Source organism: Pyxicephalus adspersus, chromosome 4, assembly GCF_032062135.1.
Source record: "Pyxicephalus adspersus chromosome 4, UCB_Pads_2.0, whole genome shotgun sequence".
Lineage (NCBI taxonomy): Eukaryota > Metazoa > Chordata > Amphibia > Anura > Pyxicephalidae > Pyxicephalus > Pyxicephalus adspersus.
In genome coordinates this window covers 70185033-70211241 of record NC_092861.1, presented here as the reverse complement: position 1 = coordinate 70211241, position 26209 = coordinate 70185033, and the positions used below count along the sequence as shown (strand labels likewise).

The window sequence follows — 26209 nt, the reverse complement described above, 5'->3', positions numbered from 1 at the left end:
GATTTTGCAAACAGTATTGCTCAAAAGGGACCATATATACCATTTATGTATTAACTTAGTTCTAGCCTCTTCTTAAAAGAGCCTCTCTGCTTTCCAGATGGGCATCCTCTTCAAAGGCTCAATTACACATCAGTGTTAATAACATACCATGATTATATTTTCCAGCTTTAGCCTCTGGGCTTGGGATACTGGCTCTTCAATAGTTTTCCAGTGTCCTCTGGAAGCAATAGTGGAAAGCTTCATTGCCAATGTGGAATATTTCTTAAGTAGTCGCGATTGTGCTTTACGATCTTGTCTTAACTCAGTGATAGAATTTTCAAAGTCTTTTGTCCACAGATAAAGTAAACCAAGTACTGCTACTTGAGTAGGATACTGGAACAAGAAGAAAAATAATATGTAGGTAATATTATGTCAGCAATACACTTTGTGTTATGGTTGCGCATCACATTATCAGGCATAGGATTAATTAAAATCTGTGTATTTCATCAGTCCATTCTTTGAATATTGTTTTTATTTGAATATACATTTACATAAATCAGAACACCAGCGTGGCTAGTACCACTCAGAGAAGACCCATGCAAACATCTTGATGGGGCTTAAATCTAGTACCAGTGTTACAAGGCAGGAGTGCACTTAGCTACCTTACCCAGTGTTTCCATGTTATAATGCAACAAAAAATCCAACTTGAAATGGTAACAATCCTCCTGAAGTATTGTATTTTATCCCAATAACTAATGTGCACATATCAAATCTCTAAAAATATCAGGCTAAGAGTTAGATTGCTTTATGATCTAGTGGAGATACAAAAATGGTTGATTTATTGAAAGACACTACATGATTGATTGTATTAGTGTTTCACTATTCCCTATTTGACAAAGTTTCTTTAAGGTAATATAAAAAACTTATGTGGAACAACTCTGATACACATTTAGAATTTCCTTTATTTTATCCCTTTAAAAGTGTGCATAAACAGAAAAAAACCTGTTGATTCACTAGAAATTCATCCTTCTCTAAAGCTGTGCTCATAACACACCAAATGTTTGTGGACTGAGTGGTGTCAGCCTTGTCCAGTTTATTTTAAACTGCTGAAACACTCAACGGCCCCACATTTTTCAAAGCTCCCCAAGACTGGAGAAGATGGGAGGGAGAACCTCAGTGTTCCAGCGAACCTGGAATGGATATAGCTCAGGATTGGAAACATTTGCCAAATAATAGGAAACTAATTTATTTAAATTCATTCAATGTTTGCTGGATCACACATGATAATCTGTCTTTTCCAACCTTGGAGAACTTTGATAAATCAGGCCCACTATCTTATAATTCCATACCACATAGGCTAATCAGCAGAGGTGGACATAGGGAGGTGCATGTGTGCCAATGTATGAGGGCCCTGGACTTTCCTCTTCCAACATGGGTCCCAAGTCAGTTCACCAGGGGGGCCCCCAAGCCAGTTCTGCAGAAGAGCACACTGTTGGTTATGTCTGGCACTAATAACCAGTCTTTACTCCAAGATAAAAACTAGGTAGGCTCTTGGGAGATATCACAGGTGAGTCAAGGGGACACACAACAGCTTTAAATTTCTGATAAGATCACTGTTTTTTTTTTTTTACTTATCAAAGAGATATAATCAAATCCTTTTAATGCTATATATACCAGACCAATATGGAGAAAAATACTAGGAGTTCATTGTTCACATGCACTTTAAATAATCACAAAGTTTTCTGAATAAAACTACCTAAAATATGGACAGAAGAATGTTAAATATGCATGTAACCACTCCTCCACTTAAAATGCTGTAGCTGTCAGTAGTGGGGATGGGCATGGCATGGTTCGGTGATCTTAAAGCAGAATATTCTTTAGAAGACCATCTACTGCAGATATCAACCCTTCCAGCTTTAGAAATTGAAACACAGTTGTTACAAAAATATATTTAGAGATCTGATGATATAGAAAAATGTTTGTTACGATTAGATGTCCTTTTCATTTTTTTCTCCTTTTAGAGGTGTGGACCCAAATGGTAATAATGTAAGTGAGAGTTACATGACAGTAAAGTTAAATGTCAGCTATAAAATGATAATGATATTGCATGTGTTGTCTTACAAAACTGCTGTCATTATATGAGTTAGATAACACTATCTTAATGTACAGCCCAGTGGATCACCGAGAGGCCAGTCTTAGTTCACATTTCCCTCCTGTTTCCTAGAATAAAACACTCATACAGTAGTGGTTTCTAATTACAGGTGTGCTTAATACTATCAGACTCCACATAGCATTAATGATTGATGTCTAGTACCTTCTGGACCCATTCATCTAAAGCCACTCCTTGATTAATGTCTTCAATTACTTTGTAGATTCTGTTGTTCAATGAACTACGCACAATATTGTGGAGATTACTTAGCCAAGCTCCTAAATTAGAGCCAATAGCAACCTAAAAATTAAAAAAGAAATACAAACCATTATCAACATAATAATTTAACACGATCACACAACAATTATAAGCAAATTGTAGTTTAACAAATGCTAACGTGGACAAAAGAGATCATTCATGAAAAATGCAGAAAAACTGGTTCCAGGGTTGCAGCACAATAATATAGATGACCTGTGATAGATACGTCATGGCTACCTGTTCATCCAGTTGTAGACATTCACCACCATGTCCTGTGACTGAAACTGCATTTATTTTCTTGCTTAGTTCCTTATACATAACTGGTTGATTCCTTTCATGGGATAAACCTGCCTGAAGGGAAACAAAGTGACACACATTATTGAAATCTGTCACTGAATGAGGTGCTCACTGAATGGTATTACTTGCATGTATCATTTTTTAAATAGGGCAGTAGAAGCTTTTATACCCTGTATTAGTAAGTTTATTAAGAATACTGTGTTAAATATAAGGATTTTTAAATATTGAATAAAGTATTATAAATTATTTGCACACATTTGTATTTAAACATCACCATTTAGTTTATGTTTTTAGAGTGGCTTTTTTGAAGATTCATGCATTCATTCATTCTTGTTTTAAAATAAAGTGATGGGAAAAGATCTAATTTATTCCTGCTATATCTAAAACAAAATAATGAAAATTTGTTTGAGTTGGGCTGGAAGAATTGTCCATCCATTCTTTATAAAGTACTTACAGATTTTAGAGATCTTTGAAAAATACTTTCAGTATCAGTGACATGAGTTGTGCTTCTCTGTCCCAAAGACAACCATCCTTCATTTCCAGATCTCACACTAAGGAAGTCAAGAATGGGACCTGTCACTTCGGCTACCTCCTCCTCGGAGCTCACACTTTCTTCTTCCTCGGCTTCCTCCACCTCTATAGATGAAATTCCACCAAACATTGACCTGTAAAATGATTTATTTGTCAAAACATGTGACTGGTATGTTTAATAAAAAAATAATACATATCTTGTCACAAATCTCTATTTAATTCTGCATACCAAAAAACACTGCCATTTAGTTTTCATTTACATTGCTTTACATTTAAAAAATGATTTTCTATTTCGACCTTGGGCAGCTTCTAACCGGATAGATAGATAGATAGATAGATAGATAGATAGATAGATAGATAGATAGATAGATAGATAGATAGATCAAACAGCAATAGCTGAGGCCTTACAAATTCTACCAGGACAATGGACCACCAGTTGGACAGAAGTGATTTAGAAGATTAATTGGGATAACAATAATCCTCATGATGAGACTGCATGACAGACATTCCTCAGTTAATTGTTTAAGTACTTTGGATTACACAGAGTCAAGAGCTAACAGGATTTTACCATTTTATACCCTTTTAGATTACCTGCATTCTACACTAACATTCTTCATTTAATAGAAAACATTTGTTTACAAGTTAATCACTTCAAACTAATAGGCTTCCCCTGGATACTAATAGGAAGAAATGCAAAGTATTCAGAACCCTTTATGTCCTACCTACTTAGTTTTCTGCACATTCTACTTCATGGAGTCCATTAAACTACAACCAGAGAAACATTTGGAGTTTACTTACAACGGATTACTAGAATATAACTTTTCTCTCCCCAAATAGGAATGACAAACACAGAGTACAGTCATGTATAACAGAAGATATAAACATTTACTTCTCTTGCTCAGGCTTTTGCCAAGGGTGAGATGAATATTTATAACACGGAGTCTGAGGTCATTTTGTACACTTCTTTAAGGATGTAGTTTTTTATTCTTGTAAGTCTGACCTGTGCTAGGTTTACAAAGCAGAACATGTGCAGCGCCTTTCCTGTATTTTATGAAAAATTGAAGATTATAAACTTGTCGGTTATTTACATTGGTTAAATTTTTGCTAGATTAGAGAACATTGCCACCTCTTCTTTATTACTCATTTATACTTTAAAATGGGAGCACTGGGTTTTTGATGTGCACAAACTTGTCACTTTGCAGTCTTTTGAAAAATGACTGCATACCCATACCTTTTAAAGAGAAGCTGTCTGCTTAATTCAAAAACATTACTCTGCTAAAAAATGAATACTGGGACCAGTGATTACAAAAAGAGACTCTGGGCTCTGGAGAGGTGAACATAATACCATTTCCTATGCAATTGGTGCCATTTTAGTCTTATACCATAGAAAACTGGTTTTATTTCACTGCTCCTCAACATTATGTCATAGATGTATGCAAATGACTATTTGTTTATTGTTATTTTTGTTTAGGAATTTTAATAAAAATCATTTAACACAAAAACTGGTTTTATAGTGGAAAAGATTGGGAAGAGAAATATATATAAAAATGGCTAGAATTACTAGAAGGATAATCCTCTTTCAAGCTTTTTAAGCTTGAAAGAAATAGATAAACCTATGATGTTGGCTACTATTTCAGTTATGGACATTGCTTTCGAGACTTTTAGTACTCCAGGGTCTGCCCTGCAAATCTTTGTTATCATTGCTGCACTTGTATCCTCTCCTAATAACCTTTCCCTTCTAAACCCTATTTAATGTACAGTGCTGCATAATGTTCGCACTTTAAAAATAAAGTTTAATAATATAACTAACAATAATAATAACATCAATAATCAACAGATAACTATGATAGATATAAGTATCTGTTTAGGTTTAGTTTTTGACAGTTTTTGTGCCTAGTAGAAAACTGTAGTAAATGTAAAAAAAATGTATTATATAATTGCCATTAACAGCATGTGCATCAATTCCTGCAACATAAAATGTGTAGGATTATTTACCTGCAATGAATGTTTGATGAATGTTATATTTACTGTATAAATATACCCCTCAGTGTTATCTAATTTATAAACACAGCTTCTTCAGTAAGCACCCCATGTTTTGTCAGTATCTTAGCTTCCACCATTTATTTTCAACATGTTAATGGCCATTGTCCAGGATAATGAAGTAAAATTTCTATGTAGGAAACATGTATTACACATGGAGAGAAATAAATCTGCAACTGTGACAATTTTAATCTTTAATCTAAAGCAGCTAACCTTGAAATGAATGTGTGCTCTGTTTGCATCCTTGTGCTAGTATTCCCTAAAGGAGAGCAAAGTGCAAAGATGACATAAAAATGCAGGATAACACAGCAAAACAGTCAAAAATAATTGTGTTCCTTGTCTGCCTACGGTCTGCTTACCTTGTGTACAGAATGTTATTACTGATTTATGCCTAGACTTGAGAAGAAAAAGGACAATTGGGTACTTGTGAAAGCCCTAGGGGACTCCTTTACATTCTATTCGGCTTTTTTGCAGTTACCCATAGCAATCAGTCTTTTTTTCATTGTCAATTTGTTTTGTGAAAGGAGAATGATGGCAAACATAACATTTTCCATTATAACACAGTTTTATATGATATTAATAAAATGCTGTACACAAACACAATCATTGTGAAAAAAAAAATGCATTGCATTATTTTACTCAGACCTAATATTTTGGAAAATTATTTTTCAGAGGATGACACAAGATGTTATGACTATGTGTACATATTGCATTTGCTTTATAGAAACAACACACATTTGTTTTCCATCAGGACATATGGTACCTCAAATGATGCTGAAGATATTTAATATCACAAGGGCGGCTGAGCAGAGACACAAGTGCCAAATCTGACAGGAAGTAGAAACGAGAGAAAGCTTCTCTCATCCTGCCAAGGTAAGAACTGAGAGAGGAGAAACAGATTTCCAGCTCCTGGTGGAAGTGCCTAAGAAGAATCTCTTTCGGGACATCGCCGGTGCAGCAGCACTGTAGGAAAAGAAAATACTTAAATCTAAGTTTAGGTCAAATCAATACCAAAAATCAAAATGTTGCATAATATACTAAAACCAATTATGCATAAAAATGTAAATGCTAAATATTTTATTGACACAAGATTGGAGACATGATTGCTACATTCATTTGTTTTTTCTCTTTTCTTCACCTTGTAATCTTGTTATTAACACACTTCATAATCTAGCATGACTATATTACCCACTCTGTGCACTCTATCTATGGAGAAGCCAAAGTTGTCACACTTGGCTACTACAAACACACCTTCTTCTTATTATCCTATTTACAATGAGGGTGGGGGTTTGTATTTTACAAGATTGTATAAGATAGCATGGAGACAAGATAATATTTTATGTATCCAATTTTATCTCACTATAAGGGACTGGGACACTGAATTAATTTGCAAAACCAACAGATATTTTCTTTCTTTATTCTAAAAAAATGTAAACCTGAAAATGAAAGTAAATGCAACAACCATATCTAAAGCTTGTAGGCTGTAAAGAATTTAATTTTGGTTCCTGGTGTTGGCATCAAACACACTCACTCCAGGGATCAATGACATTCACAGCATGTCAAAAAATGCAAAATTTAGCCTCCTGGCTCTGGTCAACCAGACGTAAACTGTGGAAGACCTACTCCCAGTTCACAGACTTCACACAGCCTTTTTAGCTGACCCACCTGGCCTCATGCTGCATCTTCCCCCGTGTTTCAAAGACATGCTCCTTTTTATTAATGGCCAGGTGTTTCCTAGCTACCCTCAAGTTCTAAAGTGGGGCCAGGCGTGAAGTTCTGAGGTGGGCCAGGAGTGAAGTGCCTGGCCCACCCATTCCTTCTAGGACTCCAGGCCTGAATCCCAAACAAAAAGCTGCAAATATACAGCACAACACTTATTTACAGCCTTATCCAGGCCCTTTAAGGTGAAAATAAGGTGTATGATGCCAAATATGTTCCAAATTTGAAATCACATTATTGATTCTGTCACACTGGGTTTAGATATCTTTTAAGTGCATCTCTAGGCAAAAGCTTTTGGATAGAGTGGGAATGGAGTTCACTCTAAAAGTTAGGGCCAACCCTGTCCTAAAACAATTAAGGGATAATCTTCCAGTGGGAACCCTTGTTCCTGAGCAAACTACCTTCTAAAAGGAAACTACCCCTGACATTGAGAAATAAACCGACAGGAGTTTACCCACCCCTACCCACAACCAAAATCATGTTTTGGCTATACATTGGCTTGGAAAAAGTCAAGAAAAAGTAATTGTCGAACAGTCATACAGGATGTGAACCTGTACAGAAACTGAAAATTTTTTGCTTCTCAAGCCTAACAAATGTGTGTTTGTATGTAGCTGTATATATTGGTTGTGTTGTGCTTGCTTTTATAGCCATTGAGAGCTGAGCTTATCAGTGTGCTGTTCGGACATCACTGTTCAATCACATGCTGGTGGCAGGTACAAGACCAAGCTGTACTACTTAACTGCAACTCAGAATCCTAAAAATCAGCTCTGCCACACTTCATCTTGACGATCTGTGTACATTTTAGAACTAGATAAACAGAAATACCAATCTTTTTGGCAGATAAAACTGGTCCTTTTTATATATTTTATCTTTGTGTTTTGATGTTTGCACAAAGTTCAGTTAAAACATCACTGTAAAAAGATTTAATGCACACCATTAGGAGATATGAATGAGTATTCAATGTAGTATTTTTTTAAGGTTTTACCTGCAGAACATTTTTTGTTTTGTATGCAGAGATCATCATCAGAGTCCATCGTCTGTTGACTTTAGCAAATCTTCTTGCATCCTGAGGTAGCTCCTAAATACAAAAAAAAAAAATAAAACCAATAAAAGCCAGATAACTTTAAAAACAGCTACAGGTTGCATCGTGCTATAAAATGAATCTAATGTATTATTAAAACTGTCTACTAAAATATTGTTCTGTATTTCAACACAGAGTGCAGCTAAATGACAGAATGTTGATTTTATTATAACTAAAGCCAAAACATTTTCTTTGTTTAGATTCAGATAGAGTGGTGCGTTTTCTATTGTTGTTCCATTGTTAATCTCTCTGACTGTCCTCATCACCATCATTGCTGGAAATTAAAGTACTGAAACCTTCAAACTGTTCTTTATTTGTTTCCATAAAAAGTATCTAAGAGGGGATTTCTATCATTTTCCAAAGTCACTTTCACTTTCCCCACAAGTAAGAAAAAGCAAAGGGTTCTTCATTAAAACTTCAGAAAAGAAAATCAAATGTTAATATAACAACTGAGAATGTATGGGTAATTTGTACATGAAATTCAAGATAAAAATTGACTAACCGCAGCACTTTTTCTCTAGTTTAAAATTATCATTCTTGTTAGAAACTATTTACTTAAAAAAATACTGGAAATTGGAATATTAGAAAAAAAACATTACATGTTATAGTCCCTAGAGGTAATATCCTGTACTGTTAGGTATTACAATTTCAACAAAAATGTACAGAAATTCTAGGTGGTAAACTCAATGTCATAGAACTGCAGTGCTGGAGTGTGTTTAATTTAACTGATTGAATGTTGATGAGAAATGTGTACTGTTTTAATATTAAGAAAATGTTCTATTAATAATAACGTGTCCTGTGCAGCTATATGAAAACAATACTATGATGAGTAGTCTACCTTACCAACTATAGATAAATCAAATAGCATGATTTTACTGAAAGATGCTAACAGGAGACTTAATTTACCTGGTTTATAGTGGGATTATTGTATATTTCTTCTAGGTGCTGCCAAAGCTCTTGGACCTCTACCCACAGCTCTAACACTTCACCAACATTCTTCAGTTTCTCTGCCCAGGTTGTGGCCTCTTCTCTTAGTGGATCAATTTCCTTTGAGGTCAACATCTGTGCGAGAAGTACTTGGGCATCTTCCAGTTCTTCAAGTAACAGCATGGAATCTTCCTTTACCAACACTACCTTGTTTTTGTAGGGCTTGAAGCTCAGCACCTATGTGCATACAATTCACAATAAACACAATGTTGCTTCTGAATAATGCAGAAACCTATAGGTTGGAGCCATGTAGCCATAAGAACAGTATTGTCCCCAAGAAGCATATCTTGACATTAAACAAGAAAATCTGCTTAGGATGCAATGTTTTAAAATATGCAGGAGATTCAATAATTCAAAAAATATTAATTTCAAGTCATAGAAAAGAACTGAAATGTTTATGCGCTAGGCACATAGTCACCTCACTAAATACCCTGAAAATTGTATAGACTAATATTTCCCAACATCCTTTCCATCAGGGATTCCTGCAGAGTGTAGAGATCATTCAGTACGCAAAGTCAATGCCTTTATCTGGTAACAAAACTGTTATGATGAGGTCAGATATGCCTAATAGCACAAATTTATGTTGGCAGTGATGGAAACAGAATGTCTATTAAAGTATTTTCAGGAATGTCACCTTCCTCTATTGCATGTAAAAATATTTTTTTAAAAACTGCTTGTATACCACTTGGACAAACCTGACCTCCGACTCTTAATAATTGGTGTCCTTTCAAAACCTAATTAAAGGAGATTTTTTGTCTTTGAAAATACCTGCATTAATCCAGCTTCACTCATGAAAGTGTATCCTCTCCAATCTTGGAAAGCTTTAATAAGTCAGGTCTATTGTGCAGAATGGGGTAAGGTCAGCTCTTGGACAGGACCCCTCTAGTTTACAAGTAGTGGATTTAATGCATGTACTTTACCTTTTTGGCATATGAAATGTACAGATATGGTTTTACTGTGTTTAAATTGCGTAGTAGTCAATAAACTATACTGAAACACAAATTAGTCCATAACAACAAGAAAAACAATAGAGGGCAGACAACCCTTACCAAAGGCCTATGTTGAAACAAGAAAAACTGGAGAATCAAGATTTTTATGTAGCAATAAAGAGTTGTTTTTCTGATATTTATATCACTATAATTATACATTTAAAATGTACCTGCTCACTCCATTCCTCCTCAACCTTCCTCATTTTAATCTCTAGATCCATTTCCTTCTTAGCTGCTTTTGCTATGGAAATTAACTGGTCTTGAAACCTATATCAGAGGGAGAAATAATAATAAGTGGTAAATATATATTTATGGCATTTATATCTGTCCAATTTAAAATCTTACCGGTAATGCCTAAGTATGTACTTTCCTTCACCACCCTTAATTTCTTAGTGTCTCAAACATATTTGGATGACAGTCTTTGATGTGCGAGAAAGTAAATACTAAGACATTTTGAAGATTATCCAATCTGTGTTAAGAATATGAAAGTAATCATTATGAATGAATGCATAAGTGGACTAATACAAGTATCCTGAAACTATTTGTCTGATGGTGCACTTTAAGTCATTATAAAACTTGAATTGCTGTAGCCAAGCCACAGTAAATAATATAGCACAAGAATGTAATACAGTGTGAAATGAACAGGTCCACTGTGTAACATAGAGGTTTATATCAGATAAGTTTGCCAACACTGTTTATTTCATTTATGATTTGACTAAGATCCAACATACTTCAACAATCCAATATCCAGAAGATGGGATACTTTAAAGACATTTGCTTCAAGGGGGAAAGAGCTTCCAGTAACTGACATTACTTGAAGCCAGTGACGGTTCCGGATTTCCTACATAATGAACATACAAAGTGCATTATTAGTTTAGTTTTTTTCAAATTATAAGTGCGATCCTATAACAGAGCACCATGATCTGTTGACACATTTAAAATATTTTTTAAAGAAACATGATGCATGGCGATGAACGCAATGACAAATGATTAGAACAAGTACTTTAAAGTACATCTGTTACAACCCAGCCAATATAAAAGACATAAGTTTAAAAAAAAACTACATAAGCAGAGACTGCTTGCCAAATACAGTACTTTTGATGTCTTGATCTTCTGTAAACTATAGAAACACTTATTTCTGATACCTTCTGCTAATTCAGCCTAATTGCTTCTTGTTTAATCTGATTACTGCTATCTACCATGTGAGTTTATGCAATGGAGACAATGTAAAGCCAATCAAAATAAATTTAGCCAACTATTTCCAGTGTGTTAATGTCCTTTCCCTTTTAGTTTAATACCTAAACATACAATTTCTCCTTATAATACAGTACCTTAGATTTTAATTCATGTAAAAGTGGAAATACATCTTCATAAAATTTGATCTCACGAGCCATTTCATTGTATGCATCCCAGTCCTTCAATTTATCATTCCAGATTTGGCATTCTGACCAGTATTCCTCAATCTTCAAAAAAATAATCAAATTCAGTCATAAATAAAATGTGATGTCATATTGACACATAAGTGAATTTTAAGCGAATAAACTGAGCATTGGAGGCAAGAAGATCTGGTAAATTTTCAAGTTCTCTGCTCTGCATTGGTCCTGTTTAAAATGGCTATGTAACATTTAATACATATTATGTGTATATATTTTATTTTCAATAACTACAGTCCTTTCGGGGATATTAAACTCATACTGAACAGGATTGCCAAAGAATGTGTTTCATCACACAAATCCACAAAACACCAGTACACTTTCACTATGACAGAATGGTCTAATTTGTGGCATTTGTGCTTTGTAAGCAATCCTAATCATATACTAACATTCAGCTTGTGGTTTGCGACGACAGAAAAAATGATATAGAAAGAAGCTTCCATTATGTGTCAGGTTAAAAAAGTGTACAACCACAATGTATTTTATCCTACTAACGAATCAGTATAGCATTATAAAGCGAATAAAAGCCACACCTCCTGATTACTTATTGCCAGATCAACTTCTGCCCACAGGGTGTTTCTGAATCTTTGGTCAAAATCAATAAACTTCTGAAACAGGATATAAAGTGTTCCCAGTAGCTGCAGGTCCTAAAATCAAATATGGAAAAAACATGTCACAAGTTAGGCAATCACAACTTGTAATTTAGCTTTTCATTAAGTAACATGGTTCCTTGATACCCCATGTATGTTAATGAAGTACTATTACTGTACCTTTCCAGTCCTGTCCAACTCTGGGAATGTCTTTGGAACTATATTAAATAACCTTTGCACTGAAGTTAGTGTTTTTCTTTTAGCATCATAGATTTGGTATCTGAAAAAAAAATGTCCAACTGGACATCAAGGTGCTATACCAATGCAAAAAAAAACTATTACTACTACTATACAAAGTTTAAAGATTTGTATAGGCAAGGTCTATACTTTTTGATCACTAATATTTTTTATTCTCTATAGACTAAAAAAGTATAATGTAGATAGATAAAATGCAGCATAGAATAGGCAGATTCTTACGTCTCATTGAAATCATGCAGCCGAGCCACAGCCTCCTCTGGCATTATTCCAGGAGCTGCAGGGCCTTTTGTATCAAAACGATTGCGAAATTGAATCACCTCCACAACAAAACTCTTTTAAAAAGAATAAACACAATAGCCAGAGTTAAAACATTTGATTTAAATATTGTAGATTTTCATGTCAGTTTCAAACTGAAAAGCAGCCTCATGTTAATTAAAAGCATGTGTAGGTACGCTAAATGTCCATAATAGGCACTGAAATGTCAGAAACAGTCGGTAAAAGTTGAAGCTCACTAGGATGATCTATTCTGTTTGGATTCTTATTAGGCAGGTAAAAAAACAATAGGATTATCTGATTGACTTTCTGTATTAAAAGAATTTTATTATTATCATACATCAGTATTCTAGCTTAAACATAGACATGAGTAGAGAATCATTTACAAGCCATTTTAAATATTACATTAGCTAAGTCGTCATTTCTATTTTCATTTCTCATTAGGTATCCCTCCTTACTTGCTGTAATCCTGTATCATTAATCATATTTTTTCCTGTTTTTCTTGACAACCAACTACCTTTTGATTTTACCTATAGCTAATTATTTATCAAGTGTATTTTTTTCTTTTTGTTGTTTTTAAAATAACTCATATTCACTCACTACACATTAAAATCTTTTATATTGAGTGTTGAACAAGTAATGATAATGCTCAGTCTGGCTAAGATACAGTATATTGCTGAATAATAATGATGTTGATATACTGTATATTCCATCAATACAACAAGTCGCATAAGCGTACAACACTGAATAGTCAAAGTAACTACACATTATTGTACAAAATTTTATTCTTTAGATTTCTTTTCAACTGAAATTGCAAAGCACCTTCAAATGGATAAAATAATAACACTTTGTGAAATAAAGATTTTAAAGAATGGGCTACAACTGAGAAATACTATCTTACTTTTACTTGCTTATCAAGTTCCTGCTTGAATATATCTTGCTTTTCCTTTAACAATGTCTCCTTCACCTGTAACAATGGAACAGCAGAATGAAATACTCAATGTTCAGTGTGGTTAAGGATAACATTTCCGGTCTTAATTTTGAATGCTAATATAGGCATGTTAGTATTTAGTACTTCAAAGGCAATATACAAATTATTAAGCTTTACCAAACAAGTAAATACTGTAATTATTTAATTGTATATATCAGGATAATACAAACACATGTTCAACAGCTTGTTAACGCAAATATTCTAATCAGCCAATCACATTGCAGCAACTCAATGCATCTAGGCATTGACAATAACACAACCGCTAAAGTTCCAAATTAGCATCAGAATGGGGAAGACAGGTAATTTAAGTGGCTTTGAACATGGCATGGTGCAATTTTAAAAACTGCTAATCTGCATGGATGTTCATGCAGGACCATATCTAGGATTTACAGAGAATGGTCCATAAAAGAGAAAATATTCATTCAGTGGCATTTCTTTTTGTGAACATTTCTTGTTGATGTAAGAGCTAAGAGGGTATTGGTCAATCTAGTTACAGTAACATTTAGTGAATTACATGAAGTTATACTGCTTTTTTATAATAAATATTCAGCTGAATTAAATTATTATGGTCATATGACAAATGAACATTGTTTAAGAATTCCAGTTCTTTCTAATAAATGCTGCTCCCCCCAGCATTATTCAAGGAAAAAACAGAAAGTACCGATAAATGTTCCATTCATATATTAATCAAGCATTCATTAGGAATGGCCTATTTCTAAAAAAAATTGTTTTAGATTTGACTTTTATAAAGAATCTAAGGTCAAATCTATTGGAATTTATTGACCAGGGTATGGCCAACATCAAAGCCTAAAATATTTGGTACAGTACAAGTAAATAATTCAACTAAATCTCTCATGCACATTGGAGTTTATTACTTTCCGGCACCTGGCTATGCGGAGATTGTATGCTGAGCTGTGAAAGTGCAGCTCGTTGTACATACAACAGAAGACTGCAAACAGATAGGTATGTTTGGCTTAATACAGAGAGACAAAGCATGTTTGCAATTTTTTGTTTTTTAAAGTTTGGTTCTGCTTTAAGCATCGTATATAACACATATAATATAAATAATGGTGTTTATGGTAATTTACTTACAACACTAGAAAGATCCATTAGCTCTGACCATTTATGTCTTAAGTTTTCCACATCATGCACTTCTTCTCTAGGTATCCGCAACTTGTAGGACCTGCCAATCAGAGTTTTATAATAAAGATAGAGATGCATACTGCTCTCATCAGTAATCATTTGCATAATTAGTGCTACAGGTTAAGCCTACAGCCAAAGGGAATAGTTAGTGAATGTCACATTCTCCAAAATAAATGTATTACAATGTGTATTTTTACACACAACTAACATACATTATTGATTCTCTCTGATACCAGAAAAAGTGAGCCAATTAGAACTTTATTTTAGCAATGCTTTTTAAAGAAAAGTTAACATGAGAACAGAGTATAGACATTACATTATCTATGTGCTATTTTTCATTGTACAGTTAGCAATAAGAAACGATAGGTGGCTGTGCTGTCTGATAGGGGTTACTGGATTACCATTTCCATGGAATTACAAATCTTTAACCTATTTGTAGAGATCTGGGACTAGTGGTCAAAAGTATATTTCTTTATAATGAAAAACTGTTGTATCAAATGCTGAATTCCTTTAACAGTACAAAATATAAAGATTTAAAGGAATGTACTTTGCTAAATTGTTGTACATGTGGATCTGCTTCATTGTTCTCAAAATGGAATTTCTGCTTGAGGAATACACAGTAAAATGGTCATTTTCCTGAGTGTAAATGATAACAACCAGTAATGAGTCACAGAAATGTTCAAGTAAACACTGCTGTGGAAGTTTGTTGTACCGTAGGAAGATTACAGATCCGTCACAAATAGGGGTAAGAGGGGCCAAGAGATTTTCTGTTTGCTACGTTTGGCAATTTTTTACTTCTCTCACCTTTCATGATATCATGCCCACATGTGCATGCTTATATCTATTTAGGTGTGAATTAGCAGAACATGCTCTTCACCCCCAAACTTAGATAAAAAACAAAAGTTTACTTATCTGAGCATAACTATCTGCATTGGCAAACAATCGCCCTACCGCATGTCTTTGGACACATTTAGAAATACTGTTCTTATGTTGCCTATGTGTCATTCTTACAAAAAGAGAAAGGGGATTTTGATCACATCGATGTGTTGAAAATGTGTTTTTATTTTCAAAACAGGTAGTTTTCAATCTATTACAGACCAGATTTTAGTGTACACACCAAGATACATGCATTATTGTGCAATTTTGTCAAATGTGACTATCAGATAAGAGCAACTCTCTCAAGTTGTCATTGTTTACATGAAAGAATGCCTTTGAGGGACAGTTAGTGATATGACAATAGATTCTGTAAAGCGCTGCATAACATGTCAGCGATATATAAATACTGTGTAAATAAATATAAAGAGAACCTGGTGCTGGTGGTTTACAAGGTTTTCTGGTTAAAATCAACCCTTAAGAATAAACTTACCCTGAATTCATAACCTTTTAACCTTTACACTCATCCTAATATTATTTATTAGCCTAACAAATAAAGTTAACCTTTAACACTTCACCTGAATCTTGTAACCAAAGTCCATGAATGTCTTAATTTTTTTGCTTAAATCCTAATCTACACATAAATGCTACCACTTAAATAACAAAGATGCTTATATCCTTGTCAAGCACTAAAAATTCCCTCTTCTGGGCCACATTGTATCCTAAATTTAATATCAATGTTACTATATACCAAATTATGAAAGAGTTTGTTTGCTGCATTGTATTACTCATCCCATCATGCATTATATTACCACTGTTTAATATACAATTTGCAAAGGCATTAACCCCACCCCAGTCGCATCAAGCAACAGGAATTCAATACCTTTGACATCTCCCTGCTATTATTCTTAACCTGAAAGCTGGCCTTTTTTACTATACTGCTTTTTACCCTTATCACAGGAGCAGAAACATTCTGAGTTTTATAGGTATACCATTTAGTAGTCACTTACGCTAAACCTAATTTGCATATGATGTACCTGTTATATTATACATTATATAATATAAACTGAATAAAATAATATGCAGCACTTGGATAATCCTAAATGAACCAAAGTAGAAACTAGTCCAAAATAAAGAATATCTGATCATACGTCTGATGGTCTGTTGCATGCTATATCTTGTATTTATTTCATCAATTAAATTGACGTGTTTATAATAATCTTCTAGTGCTTTTGTTACATGGCAAACAAAAGTTGAAGTTTTTATGACCAGCATGTGGATTATAACCAACAACATACCTTAGATGTTCATACATGACTTCTATAGGCCGATACACTTCATCTATTTTATTTTCCATGTCCTGCAGCTCTTCTAGCAATGTTAAGATCGAGTTTAGCTGCTCCAGACTTTCCACTGGCTTGGTGAGCTGCTGCCATACTGTTTCTCTGTATTGAACAACACGATGAAGGTCATCCTGAAAGATATTTAGAAAATAATGTCATTACCAATACGTACAGCTAATGCAGAAATAGCAGAAATAACAATTTTTTAAGGTGCCTTTACCTTTACACGCTGATGTAATATTGTTGCAAAATGAGACTTCCAGCTTCCTGCAAATCCTTTTAGTGTTTCCTTCATCAAAGAGTAATCAAGACAAATACAGCCTATATTTATAACCTGGGAAACAAAGCAAAAACAATTATACTCATATAGTATTAAAAAAAGATATGTACATTTCTATGCATACAAGCTTATCTATGACTAAAAGCAACATGGGCCTCAGACCAACACTATCAGTATTTCTAGGGTAGCAGACTATGTTTTGTCTTACACATATAGTATATCACAAATATTGTTTTTTTTTAAATAATGCAGGCATAAAACAAAAGAGGTATTTATATATTCTTATTTATATGATTTGCTCAGAAATTGTTGTACTTGTGGTTAATACAAGGTCAGGTATTTTATAGAGCATAGAAGTAGCCTAATTTTTTGCACCACATTTGGGCACTAACATGAACAATCCAATGAAGATCTCTAGCCATTAAGCAGTCATCCACACAACCCACATGCAGTTAAAGCAAAGGAGATACTTTGCAGATTGTTGCGGGCATTGATTACAAAGGGTTCAACTGAGCTCAAGACTGCTAACACCTTTTTATAACTTTTTGATTTTGGACTAGCTGAAAAAGTTATTGGGCAAAGCATTGTAAACTCAGATGCACTAAAGGTCAGCTTTTAAAATGGAAACCTACAACCTAATTTTCCCAACATGTTCTAGCAGATTCCAGAGCAAACACAGACTGTACTTAACATTACTTTTTTTGTTAAAAGCTTTTGTATATGGCAAATGTCATGGAAAAAAGCAAACGCCTTAAGTTCAATTTATATCAGTAAATAGTGGTTCAGAATTACAGAGATTGAAGTATAGCTTTTTTTTCTCTTTACATTATTAATACATGGCCTTACCTCCGGAGATCGTTTTATTTTCTCTTCAATATCTAGAAATCGTTTCACTTCTTTATGAATAATAGCAAGACTTGGATTTCCATTTAAAAACTCCTCACTCTGCTTGTACATGTTATCTGCCCACAGGAACTCATAACAACTTAGGCTGAAAACCTGCTTCTTAACTTTTGGGTGAATATCTGGAATAAAAAGACAACAAAATAATGTGTGCACATATATTTACCTAAACAAATCATATATACTATGCCTTAATTCCCAAATCTGTTTCATTTCATGCATGAGTTTTGTATGTTCTCAACCACTTGTGTTCCAGTTCCGGTTGCATTATACATAGTAGCAAAAAACTAACAATGATATGAGACCGCGCATATTAGACACAGCAAATGTGCAGACTCAAGAACCAAATTTACAATGACTCCTTAGCATGACTCCTACCCTAATCTGAAATATCAGTCTTGGGTGGACTTGTGATTCACAATTGCATTTTGTATTTTCTTTTGCACAATACTCTTTTGCAAATGTCAAAATAAAATATTATTATACAGTACACTATTGGTATTTACCTCTCATTGTCTTCTCAACCTTTTCTAAAATGTGTTGCAGTTTGTTATTTGCAGCTATAGACACATTAAAAGCTTGCCCCTTTCTTTCTCCAGACCACCAGTTTAAAGAATCACTAATATTCATAATACAAACAGCAACTTGCTTGATGGCGTCTTGGGCAACTTCCACAGGGGGATCTATGAGGATGTGTGGTATTTTAAATACGAGAGACAGCTTAAACCTGTGAAGGAAAATAAAAAGATCAGACGAGGTTTATTTGATTGAAAATAAAACCTAATTTAATGAAATGTATATGTAATTCAGAGAGAAACCATGTTCTCTACATTATACCTATATCTTTTGTTATTTAAAAAGTCAACAGTAATACATTATAGGGGTCCCAAAAGCCCCATTGAGAAAAATGTATAACATCAGGCCTGTTAGTTATATCTGCAAGCTCATGCCCGAGACCTTGTTGATGGATCTCTAGAAATCTAGTGAAATATGAAGTGAACTACCTGCATTTTAAATTGAAAATGTGCCAAGCTCTTTGGAGACATAACAAAGCAAAGCTTCATTACAAAGCATAAAATCTAAACTTGAAACCTAAAACTCCAGAGCAGATCATGATTTACTACCTTCCATAGACAATCAATCATTCACTGCAAAACTGAAGTCATGGCATTAAACTAAATTTGAATATACCTAATTGTGCATAGTAGAAACTTCAATTGTATAATAGAAATTTACAGTATATGTAATTTATTTTATTTACAATGTTGATGATCTTGCTGCTGTGGTTAAAAAATATACAAGTGGCATTGTGCTACATTCATGGCAGTACACTGGGATGGTGATCTTTCCATCTATCCTTGGGACTTCAAAAAAGCTATTAAGGTCTGGGTGAAAGGGTGACACGTATTACCAAGGATGTTGTTTTGATTGCTTATGGACTCCAGGGAAGACTGGTGAGGAATTTAGGTCAGCCTTCCTAAATATTCATAAATGCCATGTATAGTGCTAATGTGCACTTTTAGTAGCATATCCACTAAGAGAGATCAAATCTGATGTGTAAAGTGCAGTACCCAATTGCATCTATTAAGATAAACATCTTTTAATTCAGTGGTCCCCAACCTTTTGGACTTTATGGACTCCGGAAAGCGCATGCCGGATCTCCCCCCAGAGTGATATCATGATGCCAGAACCAGAGACACAGCCCGCCCACGGCCCTGAGCCTGCAATGCATAAAGAGGACATGGTCCACGGCTCTGGCCGGTGCAGCCCCCAAGCAAGGTCCTTCTCCTAACCCCGCTGGGGGGTGCACCAGCCAGAGCCACGGACCACCAAAATTTTCTTGCAGACCACCAGTGATTTTAATTGATTTAGACATCTGAAATAGAAACAAACACACATTGTATTGAAGCCTATTTCAGCCAGAGTTCCATTACACTCTGAGATTCCTACATTGATGGCTAGTGTTTTTTTAATCAGTGAAGCAGAAGCAATTGTATTTCCTACTGGAAATTGTCAGCTAGGTCTATTTCCAACCTCATTTAGCAGAAAGCACTACACTGATCACACACATAACAGGATATTCCTTTCAGAGACCATTTATGGAGCATCCATTACCTGTGGCTATGATGTAATAGGAAAACATAATGTAAAATATATCTTAAAATCTAAAAGCCATGGCTTATTTTTCTACTCAGTATGATGTTTTTTTTATCAAATACTACACATAGCAGTACTACTTTTATTTCTATTTGTAATTACAAATATTGTATATATGTAGCAAAGCATATGGAAAACAAATTACTGAAAGTATACCTTAGTCTATACGTGTGAATTTTAGATCCCAGAAGTCCCTTAAATGTATTAAACACAGGTTCATTGTTCAGAGGCTCAATTCCATCTAAAGTCTGTTGTTCAGTTTTCAATAATTCCATGTCACAGCCTACAAGCTGTGCTAGGATGAATAATGAACGCAGTATACAGGTGAATACAGACTGATACAGCTGCTCGCTCAGTGATTCTGGAAATAAAAAGATAAAATCAAATAAAATATTTACATATTTAAAAAACCTTTTAACTGAATTTATTACCTTTGTTCAAACTTGTGGTAAGCCCCACCAGAGTCACGTTAATCAATAAATTTAATATAAGGAAATGATTTTCAAAAACATCATATTAGGTTAGAGAACAACTTTTTACAAATGAAACATTACATATCAGATTATGTTTGTTAAAAAGCTGCCACTTCACATTATTTATTATAATGGAATTAGACATGCTCTAACCTTTCACTATTCTAAAAACACAAACAGTTTTGTCTGAACTTGAAAGTTAATTAAACTAAGAGAAAATCTAAGGACAGAAAATCAGACTCTGTGCTCAACATAAATGCTTTATATTCTGTGCTGTTTTTTGAAGTTTTACCACTCATTCCCTACATATTCACTTAAGATGTTCCTACTGTACAGTAAACAATCCCCAAAATTATATTTAACCCAATAAAATATAGTGAATGTTGTCAGTAAATGTTTGATACATTGTAGTAAATACTGCATAGTAAAATATGCTTAAAGTTTTACAAATATGCCTCCTAGCCAGTACTCTTCGGACTAAAAATAACATTAACAAGAACGAATATGAGTTGAGCAGTCAGTCTCAGAACTACACACCCAGGACTTTACTGGTGATTTCCTCAGAATAATCCACAATAGAATTATCCGAGGATACGGACATTGGCTGTGGTTTATATGTTGTTCTTTTCATCCTGGAATTAGAAGCTGTAGACCTTGCAGGAGCAGATGGTCTGTTATTTTCCTGTGTGGATTCCTGAAACCCAAACATATCATAGAATGTTACATCATAACCTAGAAAGCACTTACATAATTTGATTTATAGCACAAATCCACTAAATAAACATAAAGCCATTAAGCACAATCCAATAAAATAGTATACTACATATGGTACATTTAATTTCCCCACATGCATATATGCATATTCATATAGTATAGTTTTCCTTCAAAATAATTGGCCAGTGCAATAAAAATCATGTACATTTGAGTGTTTAAAAGTTATAAATGAAACAGTGATTTACTGATTTTGCTGTTGTTGAAAGACATCATTTGTTATAAGGATTAAGCATCCAGTTTAGGAGAATCAATACCATAGGAATATTATTAGTTTTTTTTTTGTAACCACACCTTCGACATTCTGAGGCCATTTTTTCAAAATTATTTATATTTATTTTTTAGAACTACAATAATATAGGATTTATATTTCCAGATCCTATTCCCTATAAAAATCAATATCGCTCCATATTACCTGAAAAGATTTCATTGCCATTAAGATATCCTTAAATGCATTTCTAATTGAAGATGCCATTTCTTCTAACTTGGCTTTCTTTTCAACCAGCATCAGCTGCATAAATTGCACAAATTCCACAGGATCCTGAAATGATATAAATAAAGACATAAGCACCGTCCCATGAGGCTCTGCATCTTTATGTCCTCCATACACTTTATCGCATTATATATTTATGATTGTGATAGTCTGGTAAAAGATATATTATAACATTAAAGTTATATAGGGAGTGAAATAGCTCTGTTTATTTCTTGTTTGCTTGTACGTAGCATTTAAAACAACGACTAATACTGGATTACAGTACTGTACCTTGGGGACATCTGTAATCTTCTCCACAGGAAATAAGTCAAAACAAGAGATCTCTTCAAGTGTGCTTTCAATAACTTGTTCTTTAATTTCTGTAACCTTATCAATGATACATTTCAATCTGCAAGACATAAAAGATGCTTTTTGAAAAACTGACTTACAGATATAGTAGGAAATGTAAAATGTATTCAAGATATATTTAATAGCACAGACATCAGAAAATATTCTCTAGCTGATAACAGAACAAAGAACTTGCCCAATACATACCAATTATCATGATGGCTTCAGAAAATAGTACTCTAGCTGTGAAACGTACTTTACAAATAATTCTTTTGTTTACAACAAGGAGTAATAAGTGTCACTTGTGACTATAGTGCTGTGTACTGTGTACCCTCCGGTATAGTTACCTTTTAACAGCAGTGCTTGTTTGATGAAGAAGGCCTTCTATGTTAACACTGCTCCAGGATAAAGTAGATAACCCTGGCTGGAACTGGTGCTTTACTCTCTCCAGGTGGGAGGCAAACAACACAGCAAAGTTTTCAGGAATTGTCCTCTGAATTTTTTCATACTCTTCAACCACGTCTTGCAGATTGCTTTTGTACATCTTGAATTTATCTGCCTTTTAGTGGAAAACAAATCAGTTCATAAAAAAAGTCAGATATTAAATTAGAACATCTGATAGACAGGTAAAGTTTTTTATTTATTACAGGAGATTCCACATTTCATCCACACCTGAAAATAAAATCCAGAACAAGCTGTGTATTATCTGTGTATTTAGGTTGGTTTCACATAGTTGAAAACACAACTGTCACAGATCCCCGCAGGTCTAGGTTATCTTTGCCTCCTTCTTGCTCACCCTCCTTGCAGCCACCTGCTGCCAGCACCATCTCTGCCTCTGGATCCAACTCTGCACACTTCCTGGTCCAGGCCAGGTGATTCTCTGTCAGCTGCTCCCTTGCCTCAGAGAACCAGGGTATTCCGCAGATGCCTTCAGCTGGCAGGCATCAGAATAACACCTGAGACTCTATCTGCTGGTGGGATTGGTGTCTGCGGCTCACATGATCTACTCCTATCACCTGACATCCCCTTTTTACGGAAGTGACCAGGCAACAGGAAGTTCCTTGTGGTTCTACTCTCAGGTTTCTACTGCTCCAGTTCCTGCGTACTGTTCCAGTGTTATCTGTGTACCGACCCCGGCTTGTTTCCTGACGACTCCTGTTTGCTGCCTGTCCTGACCTTTTGCCTGTTTCCTGACTACCCTTGTTTGCTGCCCGTCCTGACCTTTGGCTTGTTTGACTACTCTTTTGGATTTCCCTCTGGCACTACGTTTTGGTTCCTGTTAGTTAGCAGCCACCTGCCTTGGCAGGCACCGAGGCCGAAACCTGGCAGTAGCTTGCCGCACAACATCCTCACCTCTAGAGGCTCTGGAGAAGACCAAGCTACTGCTTAGACCCGGCATCCAGTGCATGTCTCCACCCACTGGGTAGGTGACACACTGGGTCCACCACTTGGCCCTGTGGAGCCGTGTCAACAACAATGAATCGCAGACATATGTAAGTCACAAAATATTGTATTGAGCTAAATGGGTTTTTATTCGAGAAAAATTTTAAGACACGGCCATATTATCTATGCACATATTTGTATAATTTTTGTTGTTTTTTTATCCAAAAATGTTGTTACAAATGTATAATTTTGTAATCATTCATTTATTTATTTACATTTGGAATAATGTTAGGCAACTCAAAGCTTACATCTGGGCATACTGCATATCTAGGACATTTGGGTTGATTTTGTAAAGGTGTTTAGGCTGTTTTGCTCGGCAAACTTAATTCTTAGTAAATAAGGTGAAACTCTGCTGACTTTGGCTATCCAATGATATGCAAACAAAAATCTTTTTTTTTACGTTTCACTGCATGTGATTGGTTGATCTTTGCACAGCAAGTTTTATTCATGTTTTCTAAGCTAAGTGAAAATTCTCCTGCAAAGATTTCAAATAATCTAATTTATTTTGCCATGTGAATAGAATAAACTACTATAGTAAATTACCCCATTTTCTATAATGCGTATTTGGGCAGATTAATGTGTAGTGGCAAAATAAATACAATTACCTATTTAACCTCCCTAGCGGTAACCCCAAGAGTGACTCGGGGTAGAAAAAAGTTGCTACAAGTGGTAACCCCGAGTCACTCTCGGGGTTGGAACACCTAGGGAAGGTTAGTAAATAGAGCGCTTACCTAATCCACCGGGGTCCCGCGATGTCCAGCGCCTCGATCTCCGTCTTCTTATTTCTTCTTCCTGCTTCTGCATCCGATGAGTCATCGGGGGAGTTCCCAGTGACGCTGGTGCGTGTGTACATCCCGGCCGGGCGGGGCGGGAAATTCAAAATCTATTTGTATTGCATTCAATACAAAATTACTGTATCGAATGGAATACATTGGATTTCTATGTGTAAAAGCAGTATATTGTTTTCAAGAACATTTATTTTACAGTATGTATAATACTATGGGTATAATATGTATTTTTTTTTTTATTTTTGTTTTTAAATATATAGATTTTTTAATTTATTCAATTTATTGTTTTTAAATGATTTTGTGTTTCAAACTTTATTATACTCATACTATTATATTATACTGTAAAATAACTTTTTGTGAAAAACAATGTACTGCTTTTAGACATATAAAACCGGAAAGAAATGAACCGCTAGGGAGGTTAAAAAAGAATGCTCAAGAAATAGTGTGAAGTACAGAACATCATAACGACTAATGAGAACTGTCATCATTAAAACCAACCTACTGCAAGTTACATTTTTATTGATTGCTTGCAGTGCTTTGCTCTGTTGAATAAACCCTCAGATACTTGAAAACGTTGAACAATTCTTACGTTTTTCTATATCATGAGTTGTGGAAAGAAAACTGTATGCCCTGTGCAGTCATATTTTTATAGCAACAATCATCAAAGCTTTACATGCAAATGTATAGGACTCCCGGGCTCTACAATAAAATCTGAACAAGGTCTTTTTTTTTTTAAATAATCTCAGAGGATACAGTTTAGTCCTTAGGCTAGTGGGTTTTATCATCTAATTTCTCAGTGAGCCAAGTAAGCTTTGAAGAAGCTCCAGCAATAGATATGAGAAAGAAAAGAAATGCTGTAAAGGACAGGGAAACTACACTTTTTCTGTGTGGATGAAGTGACACACTTTTGTCACTTTTGGACTGACACTGTACCATCAAGTAGTTATGCTATGCTTGATATCAGCAATGTCATTTGAATCAAATGATACATCACATTCCCAGCAACAATTAAACTTAAATTGGGATAAAAGTGGGATGGAAGTGTATTCCATAAATAAAGCTATTTTATCACCATCCTCATTGTCAATATTCTAGATATGTACCTGCTGATATGCTTGAAGAGCAGTTTCTGGAACACGGATCCCAAGTCTCAACATCCATTTTGTCTCTTCAATCAGGTGGATTATTCTTTAATTAAATATAGAAATAATAAATACCAGACATTTCTAGTACAACAATACTTTACAAATAGAAAAATTAATATTACATTTTGCAAGGGAAAATATTATTGGAATAAAAAATTACCTCATATCAGTGTTGACCCTTAGCCGTTGTGTAACAGGTTCTCGGACAAGTAATGTAAAATTAAGTCCACTCAGACCTCTGTCTACCTGAGACTTCCATTTTTGATACCACAGATCTTCGTATGATACCAAGGCAGAAGCTATTCGATTGTAAAGCTTTACTGTATGTGAGTATGTCAGGCATGTTGTTACAATTCTGACATTTTTGAAAGCCTTTGGAAAGAAAAAGGCACAATGAAAGATATGGTAATATGATGTTGAACACCAACATAATAACAATACTTAGTAATTAGACACCTATTAAAAATAGTATAGAAATACTCATAAATTATTATA

At 34.6% G+C, this 26209-nt stretch overlaps 1 protein-coding gene across 1 annotated transcript in view; it reads right to left on the bottom strand.

The window, feature by feature from the left end:
* Positions 1-26209, bottom strand: part of LOC140329794 (dynein axonemal heavy chain 5-like) — a 102967-nt gene that overhangs the window by 57247 nt on the left and 19511 nt on the right. The window contains 26 exon segments of the mRNA XM_072410187.1: positions 148-372; positions 2294-2428; positions 2624-2737; positions 3138-3348; positions 6018-6217; positions 7959-8051; positions 8961-9218; positions 10201-10297; positions 10762-10871; positions 11362-11493; positions 11997-12110; positions 12234-12333; positions 12531-12643; positions 13486-13551; positions 14668-14758; positions 16890-17065; positions 17155-17268; positions 18061-18239; positions 18624-18844; positions 20431-20635; positions 21297-21441; positions 21934-22059; positions 22282-22399; positions 22686-22897; positions 25673-25757; positions 25875-26086. Of these exon segments, the coding sequence (XP_072266288.1) occupies positions 148-372; positions 2294-2428; positions 2624-2737; positions 3138-3348; positions 6018-6217; positions 7959-8051; positions 8961-9218; positions 10201-10297; positions 10762-10871; positions 11362-11493; positions 11997-12110; positions 12234-12333; positions 12531-12643; positions 13486-13551; positions 14668-14758; positions 16890-17065; positions 17155-17268; positions 18061-18239; positions 18624-18844; positions 20431-20635; positions 21297-21441; positions 21934-22059; positions 22282-22399; positions 22686-22897; positions 25673-25757; positions 25875-26086 (3852 nt within the window).